This window comes from Nothoprocta perdicaria, unplaced genomic scaffold (assembly GCF_003342845.1).
Source record: "Nothoprocta perdicaria isolate Ctin4 unplaced genomic scaffold, notPer1 scaffold_54, whole genome shotgun sequence".
NCBI lineage: Eukaryota > Metazoa > Chordata > Aves > Tinamiformes > Tinamidae > Nothoprocta > Nothoprocta perdicaria.
This window is the reverse complement of record NW_020455799.1, coordinates 420,751-430,035: the sequence shown is the minus strand read 5'-3', so window position 1 is coordinate 430,035 and position 9,285 is coordinate 420,751. Positions and strand designations below refer to the sequence as shown.

Below are 9,285 nucleotides of genomic sequence, written 5' to 3'. Positions count from 1 at the left end.
GTGAAGATTTGGTGGTACAAGGGCAAGCCACGYGGTTTTCCTTAGAGCACCCTAGCATGTCTTCAAGAAGTCCAAGTAGCAAAAAGATAATGGAACTGCTTCACTAAATACACTTAAAAATATACCCGTTGGCAGGGAGAAGGAGGCTTGAATGTTTAAAACAAATCTACAAGAGAATCTAGACTAAAACAAGAAAAAACTCCTTARACAGTTCCCTTTAAGCAGTTAACATAGCAGACAATTTTAAAAGGGATTTTCTTAATTAATGCAATATTGTGTCTTAATTATAGAATGGAATTGCAGAATTCTGACTATTCCTAACAGATATATTAGCTTGTTTATTCATCATGAAAAATGACAATACTCAGTGTTGCAGATACTGCAATCATTCCATGTGACAATGAATTAAGTGTCTCTGGTTATTACAATTTCTGATGTCATTAAAAAGAGTTGTATAATCACAACAGTGAACAAGAAAAGTTGATGGCTGTCTGCATTTTCATTTACTTGAATCAGCAGAGACAATATTAGCCAGTAAGGATTCCTTAGCTGTCATGGTAGGAAGTGTATTCTTTARCACACTTCTCCGTGATTAAGCTAAGGCTCTAGTTCTGACTTCTGTATTTAGAGACAGAGCAATCAAGAAAACAATGCAAGTCAAACTTTCCCAAGTGCTTCCTCTCCCCATTATACACTTTCAGATTCACTCAAACACTCACAGTACAAAGGCACAAGAGTTCCTATTAAAAAATGAACTCCTGTCTATGCAAAATGGGCTTTAAGGAGGAACAAAGCAACAAGTCCTTTATAAATATACAGTACTTCAGCCCAGCACTCACTCACTACAAGGCTTTGAGGAAGCAGCCCCATTCAGCAGAAAAGGCCAAGTTGAATTTGCAGTGCCACTGGCCATAAACTGCAAACGTCAGTGTGGACAGCAATACACCTGATTCCCCCTAAGAACAGAAGTGCACACGTAGTTTGATAAAGGATCTATGTTAGGCTGTATCAGAGAAACCTTAGATGAATGCAAGACTTTACAGGACACTATTAATCCTTATTTCAGATGCAAGCTTTTTAAGTGTATTTTGGTTTGCAGCTAAAGCCCAGATTTCTTTTTGCCACCCCAACTGTGGCTACACCCCAGGACAGCCCACTCTGTGGCCAGGGCACTCTTGCTCTTGAGGACAAGTTGCACAGAGTGAGCTGCTTAAAATCGCGTGCTGCTCGACTGTGACTTGTCATCAAACATGGTACAATTCTTCACATTATTAATGCTATCCTCTGACACAGGGCTCTCAATAGGGATCTCAATGTCATTTTTACTTGCACCATTGTCCTTTGGCAGTGCAGGGAGGCCCCTCTCGCTTTTCTCCACGCAGCCGTTGCTTTTGGGCAGCGAAGCCTCCTGCTGACTGCAGCAGAGCTGAGAGTCGCACTCCCTGGAGATGCAGGGTGAGCTGCAGAGCAGCGAYGGGCTCTTCTGATCAAGGTACTCAGGCTGGATGGTCACCGAGTGGATCCCCGCTTCATGGAAAAGCTTCCGGATTTTATAAGCAGCATCTTGGTAATCAGTAGGCGTTTGGCACTTGACGTGTAGAGTAGCRATGTTCTTCCCACCTGCCAGCTCCCAGACGTGCACCTCGTGCAGGCTGATAACCCCTGGTACGTGAGCTAGACTGTCAGCTAGAAAACACAAGGGAAAGACATTAGAGGGCTCAGTGTGCGGCCTGGGGAGCAGCTGTCCCAGCCCRATGAAGCAGCTTATCTGAAAGCAGCAGTGTCTCTTGAAGAGCAGCACTTTGTTWGCCTCTCTGCTCCCGGCTGACCAGCTCAGGCTCCCAGAGGCTGGGCAAGCAGGGCTTTATACATCTTTCCCACACTTTAAACACACTCTTGCCAAGTCCCTAGTGGCAACTCATCAACATTGTCTGGAAGATCCATTTGTCTTGAGATGACCATTTCCCTGTGCGACACCTACATCTTGTGGTCTGCTCAGTGCTGACAGGCTTCCAGAAATAGGTGGTGTTGCCCTGTAATTAGCCACGGGCTTATTCAGCCATACCAGAAAGCCTGGCATTGTTCATGCTACAAAACCAACTGCTCTTAAATTGAAATTTCTAAAGTGTTTTGGAAGTCTTTAGAAGGAAGCACTGCAGGGCTGGGAAATATTATAATCAATGTTGCTTCTTTCACAAGCACCCCACGCAAAGCATTAGCGGTTCAAGATCTGGTGCTTTTTGTGTATTGCTCGAGTACCACATTCCCAAAATGCATGCTTTAACTAATCCAGAGAGATTTGAGTCATGTTGCTAGGACACAGGCATGTGACTCTCTCTCACAGTTGAGAATTTAGATCTGCTATGAGTACATAATCCAAATATGTTCTTCCAGAAACAACATATGCATTGTAATATATCACTTAAATTAATAGCATTCCAAGAATAAATTGTACTTACTCAATAGCTGCATATTAACACCTTTGGGAACCATCTGTAGCAAAATGATCGAGGTCTCTTTGATAAGTGGGAATGCAGAAGACAAAATGATGATCACCATAACRATGGTCAGGCTTGGATCGATATAGCATTGCCAGTTACAGGGAGCATCCGCACTCAGGGGAAGCACGTGAAAGATTGTAGCTGCAAYCACCACAACCACAGAGCCAAGTGCATCGCCCATAACATGCAAAAGAACACCTGAAAACAAACGACACAATAGAGATTTACATTAGCCTTTTGGAGACAAAGCRGGAACCGGTTTGTAACAAAGTGTTTTATGTAAAGTAAAGCAGATTTGAAAAAGCCATAGTAATGTACTTCAGGTACCAGCTATGAGCAAAGTTTTCAACAGCAGCTTTCAGAGCACAGAAGAGAGGGAGATGCTGACCCTGCGCACCAGTAGCACCAGTGGGATGTGTTATTAAACAGTCAGTGTTTGCAAGCACCTCTGGTCCCACTGCAGCACCAAGGCAGTGTGAACGTGCTCGCTTAAGGCCTGCCAAGAGATCCAGGCACATTTACATGGCACTCGCAGTTAGGAAATGACAGTTAAAATCTATCAGGCCTATCCTGAAGCTAAGCATGCCACACACTTCCCAAACAGGTAATAGTTATTCCTCCAACTCAGCTTCTGTGACTTTGCTGATATCTGAAAAATTACCTAGGGTARGCTAAGGAGCACTCAGTCTTATCATTACTCATGCTCCAAACTCTTGATTTTATTTATTTATTATATTAAGCTTGACTACTTGGCAAAAACCGATGCCACTGGCCTCCAGACAGCATTCAAGGTAACAAAAAGACACAAGAGAGAGTCTTGGCAATAACCCATTTTCAGTCCCACTTTGAACTAGGATGACCAAGCACAGTTCTTGCTAACCTGTTAAAATATTGAGTCCCTTCATTGCTTTTTACTACTTTGAATAGTCTTTCCTCTTCCTGTCATTACTAGGAAACACTTCAGTTTTGTCAGCCTTTACTACTCATACCCAAATTTCCCTTTAACTCATGCTCAATATATAAAGTCTAAATATATAAAGTTAACTCCTTTGCCAACATTTTCCTTTTCATTTGGAGTACAGGAGAGACCAAAACGGGGCCACTTCCCTTTAACATGTCTGTGAGAGCATTTTCAAAGGCCTTGCCCCAGTTCAGTTCCTTCCTCTGGGCTAGCAAAGATGCAGGACCCGCCAGTGCCAAGCTCTGTGCCAGCTTTGTGCCCAACACTGACCCTCTGTGCGCAAAGTGAAATCGATAGTTAACCCAAGTCCCTGGGATCATTCAGGCAAGATAAGGAAATACAAATTTTCAGCGAATCCAGCTCTGTCTGTTGGAGTCAAGAGTAGTTTGTCTGATTGGCAAACTCCATGCAGTTTGGCTTGTTGCAACACAGTAGCAAGGTTGCTTTTTATTTATATGTAACCTGAGCTGCAGCATGTTAACCCTGACAAGAGGGACAGAGAAAAGTTTCACTGTCCACTTTTTCTAGCTTAATTTTCCAGGAAGAGACTAATTCAATAATGTACTTTTTTTTTTTTTTTTTTTTTTACAAGATGATTATGAAGTTTTAAGTGTACCTTAAAATAACTGAATCAAAACTCCTCATCCTTCAGACATCCCTTCACTACCATGTAGGCAAGGAAGCCTACAAGGAAGCCTTTCTTCAAAGCAAACTTGTTGCTTGGGTTTTCCTTTATCTTCTCCATCTCAACTGTTGTCCTGGTCCAATACAGTTGCCTAAAGTCTCAGACATAAAACTCTCCGATTTTAGGATTTTTAGATATTCAGGCAAGTGTCATTTTGTTGTAGCAACATGTCCAACTTGCCARTTGTCTTCTCCATTGACACACATATCTGTACAACACTGAAAATCTTTATATAAACATTAAATTATCCAAGTACACTAAAAACTGCTGTTAAACAGGACTGTTCAGCTGAACTCATGTGATGCCATGTACACGACTTCAGAGGAGCATCACATCTTCTCAGAGGCAGATGTTTGTCCATAAGAAACCTGAAACTACTGTTTCTGTTATACCTTGTTAATGGTCCTTCCCCTGAAGAACAAAGTTACTGATTAATATACTCAAAGATGCCCTATATGTTGGAACAGGTATGTAAATATGTACGCTTACACACATACACAGAGATTTTTGTTTAGTTTATTCCTAAAATAGCCCTTCAGTTTCCCTTTGCATCTAGCCAAAGATCTGCCAAAGTCCTTGCTCTAAAGGGCTGACTGCAACAGCCTCTCCCAGGAAAGGGTTCACAGTTCAAGGCCCTGGAAAGGCTCTGTGCTGGGGTTCAGTTCTCAGCACTTTTTTCTTTCTGTTAACCAAAATAGCCTTCCTAACCTCAGGATGTAGAGAAATGCTGTTTTCTGCCTAAATGCACACCTAAGTTGAAGACTGTTTGCCCACTAAGGAGGAGACATTCAGTAAAAACATCTCACAGACAGATATTTATCTCCTTATAAAGCCATTAACCACTGCAACCTAGTGTGAGAGGCTCTGCATCCTTCCAAAGGCTCCACCTGCAGCTCTTGAAAGGATTAAAATCAAAGYACAAGCACACACAAAGAACCAGATGAGCACGTGGTTTACACCAGCATCACCCTATTTTGGGGCTTATATCCACATAGCTACTCAAAAACCTGTATGTTAAGAACATAAATGTTACAAATACATAGAACATGTCCTATACATTTGCTGACATTTGGAAAAAATAATAATAATAATAGCGTGAAKGAGAAAACAGGAGATGTGCAGAGTTAACAGAGCTTTAGCTTTTGAGCGCATCACCGTACCTCGGATGTTCAAGGCTTCGGACTTCTTCTCCGTTTTCCTCTCAGACCTCCCCTCAGGCTGCTTTTGGTCGTTTGGGGAATCACCTGCATTCAAAGAAGAAACGCTGTGTTGTGTATAAGTTCTACAAACAGAAAAAAACATCGGCCTTCTCAAAACCAGCATATATGAAAGAGCAAGAAGCAAGAAGAAGAAACACCCACATCACGCGGCGCTGCCAACAGCGCGACCGCCTCTGACGCCTTCCCAGGCAGCCCCCAAACACCCCCCGGGAAGCCCCGGGAAGCGGCGGGGCCGGGGGCTCCTAACGGGCCGGGGGCGGAGGATGAGGAGGGCAGGGGAGCGCGGGCCGCGCCGGGGCGAGGCTGCAGCCGAAGGGCACCTGCTGCGCCGGCATCGGGGGGCTCCGCGGCGGCATCGGGGGGCTCCGCGGCGGCGCCGCTGTCGGGGGGCGGGCGGCGGCGGCAGCGGCAGCAGGCGGCCCAGTCCTGGAAGACGAGGAGCCCCACGACGTTGACGGCGAGGCCGAGCGCGCCCACGATGAGCACGAGCTGCGCGTCGTCGATGCGCTCGGGCCGCGCGAGGCGCAGCGCGGCCTCCACGCAGATGGTGAAGCAGAGCGCCGTGAGGAAGACGGCGTTGCTGAGCGCGCCCACCGCCTCGGCGCGGCTGTAGCCGTAGGTGGCGCGCGGCCCGCGGCGGCTGCGCCGCGCGATGCGGCCCGTGGAGAGCCCCACGCACAGCGAGATGAGGTCCGAGAGCATGTTGAAGGAGTCGGACACGAGCGCGATGGAGTTGCCCAGGTAGCCCGACACCAGCTCGGCCACGAAGAAGCCCACGGTGAGCACGAGCATGAAGATGAGGCGGCACGTCTTGCCCGAGTACCGCCCCATGGCGGCGCCGCGCTGACGGCCGCTAGCGCCGGGCCATGTCGGTGCCGGTGCCGGTGCCGGTGCCGGTGCTGGTGCCGCCGCCGCCGCCGAGCAGGAACCCGACACCGCCCGCCCGCCCGCCCTTAACGGCGCCGCCGCCGCCACGCTCCGCCCGCCGCCCGCCCCCGCGCAGGGATCCGCGCACGAGGAGCGCAGCGCAGCGCAGCGCGGCCGGGCCGTGTCGGCGCCCCGCGGTGCGGGGCAGAGCGCGCAGCACACGCGCTCCCCGGCACCCCCGGCATGGGGGGGCCTGGGGGTCAAGTGGCAGGGGAGACCCTGTCAGCTGAACCGCGCCGTGGAGCCCGGCCCGTGTCCCGGACACGGCAGTCGCGCGCCAGACGGCAGCGGAGCCAGGGGATAATTCCTGCCGTGCACTGCTGCTCCCCCCAGAGAGTGGAAGAGCTCTCTGGGGGGATTTTTGACGTTCTTTGCAAAGCAGCGCCCKGGAATACAAAAAGAAAAGAGGCAGAGCACAGTCACTGAAAGGGCACTTTGGGAAGATGAGAGCAATGGGGCAACTAAAGGAGCTGCCAGGAATCGAGCCATTTCCAGATGAAGAAGAATTCCAGAAGAAATATTCCAGAATATTTCTGGAATATTTCATATTCTGGAAGAAATAACTGCTAAGAGGCTGAACAGTTCAGACAACTTCAGAGACCCTAGACTTTCAGTGTGTCAAATCTTGCCAGAAATAAGTAAATCAGTATTGAACTCAAGAAGAGTGAACGTAAATAAAAGGCACAAGAACTGAAGACAACAATGTCCTGAATTTCCACCTCAAGTCCAGGTGTGCAGCCACCGTATGCACACAAGGGTTGCATATTGTACATCCAGGACATATCTCAGCTGCTTGGGTGGACATATGGAGCTGCTCTGGGCATAACCTCCCTCTTTGCAAGGGTTAACATGCACAGCTCACAGCTAACAGATAAATTAAATGTTCTTCACACATTCGGTGCCCGACCAGTAGGAGTATCCTGCCACGTTCAAAATTACCAAATACATAAAACTTATTGTATTGAAAAGAACACTAAAGAAAATTCCACCCTAACAATGAACACAAGAATGGGAGCAAGTAACTAATAAAATCAATGCATGTTTCAGCTTTAATAATAAATCCACCAACATATAATGAGAGATTTCAAACAGTACTGTCAAATAAAAAGCCATATGACACAACTGGAACAAAAAGCAGAAACACACGAGTTACAGGAAGCTAAACTAGAGTATTAGATAAAAAGCTTAAAAATGATGGATTATATCTCCTTTAGTATAATTAATAATACGAAGTGCTGGCTCTGRCATTTCACTTACAGTCAGAAAATTCACTGGGGTTACCTCATTACAGCTGCATGAAACTGAAATGAATTACCAATGGATCTGATTTTAGAAACATGCATAATGCAGTTCCTGGAACATCATTCATCCTCTTGTGCAAAATATACATTAATTCTCTTTGAAACAAAATCACGTCATAGCCCTACACTCACTTCAAAAACATGTTGAAATATATGTTATTTTCAAGAAACAGCACTAAAAATACTATTTTCATCAAATAACTCAAGACCTGTAAAAGGACCTTGTAAGCCCTCTTGCATGGTGCACAGCTAGGCCAGAAGCAGTGAACGTTGAGCAGCAGTACGTGGTCAGACCCTTCCYCCTGAATCTGTTCTGTCGAGCCACTGATTTTTCCTTGTTCTGCATGGCAAGTTTATGCATATTGATCTGCGCCTYAAGACCTGGCATTAGTCTGAAATTCACACCTTAACATGCATGATCAGAGAGTATCTTTACTGAGTTGGGCCAAATGTTTGTCTCTGCAGTTCTAGTCCGTGGTTTGGAAATGAGGGACCAAACCACAGGTGACGCACAGATTTGTACAAGAGTGTAAGTGTTCCCTACTGAATCTACTATTCCTTGTGCAGTGCTGRTGTTTAATCAGCGTTTGGTCTCCCATTTTTCACTTACACCATCATGCAAACAAGCCTCCCCTGGCCTTATTTGTCAGGGTGCCACAACTACCTCATGCAAGTGACTCTCAAACCCGCTATCTGATCAAAGTCACCTCAGTCATTCTTTCTTGTCTGGTTAGTCAAACCATTTACAGTAACACAATATGACAAAACTAATTTAACTCAACCTTCAGAATAAAGCAAGTATGTTATCCCTACCTGTAAATCTTTAGGACTTTGATTCTCATCCACATAGTCCATATAAAAGCCTTGATCCTGCTAGTTTTATTTTGAACCCTAAAACCCCCAGGYGGTTCTGTAAGCTCCCAAATTTTTGTGTGCTGCAATTTGAATGCTCTCTGCACGTTCTGTTGCATTCTCCTAAAGTTAACCATTTTAAGTTAAATCTACTTAGTTGTTTCTTATAGAACAGCCATCACCAGGCTTTGAAAAAAAAAAGGATCTCTCTCTAGTATTATGTCCAATATTTTAAAATATCAAACAACAGTACAAATAGCATTGGATGAAGAAAGAAAATAAAMTTACTCATAACCTGATGTTGCTATAGAAAATAAATAGAAGAATTTTGATAGCAACAAAACATTGTGATAATAAAGAACTAATTTAAGACTATAATTAAGCGGGTTCGCTATTCATCCTGCTTATCAAATTCGTGTCAGAGATTACTTTTCAATCCACCATAAATGTCAAATGATTTATGAAATATTTCAGGCATGGTCTGAAAGAAACTCAGAAGTCAAAGAAAGAAGCACTGAGAAAATCATTTCCATTTCAGGCAGCAAATTGTTCTGCAGAGATCTGTACAGTGAAAATCTTTTTGCCAAGTTCATTTCTTTAATTTGGGATTACTGGACCAAATTCCTATCTACAATAAATGGAAACAGCATGGCCCACTTCCACAGCAGATAAATGTGACTAGATTAATCACAAAATAAACATCAGCAGACCTTCTTGTGGAATATGATTAGTACAAGAGTACTGTTTTTTGTTTGTTTGCTTGTTTGTTTTGTTCCTAGATGTTCGTTTTATTTATTGCACCCTCTAATTCTACCCAGAACCCTACCAGAAAGGGAAG

At 45.1% G+C, this 9,285-nt stretch overlaps 1 protein-coding gene across 1 annotated transcript; it reads right to left on the bottom strand.

The window, feature by feature from the left end:
• Nucleotides 1-275: 275 nt before the first annotated feature.
• On the bottom strand, nucleotides 276-6,198 carry SLC30A10 (solute carrier family 30 member 10). Its single transcript, XM_026048412.1, has 4 exons — nucleotides 5,688-6,198; nucleotides 5,308-5,391; nucleotides 2,460-2,699; nucleotides 276-1,686 (listed from the first exon to the last, which is right to left on the bottom strand). The coding sequence occupies exons 1-4, from the start codon at nucleotides 6,196-6,198 to the stop codon at nucleotides 1,211-1,213; spliced, it is 1,311 nt and encodes a 436-aa protein (XP_025904197.1). The 3' UTR covers nucleotides 276-1,210.
• Between the last annotated feature and the right edge of the window lie 3,087 nt (nucleotides 6,199-9,285).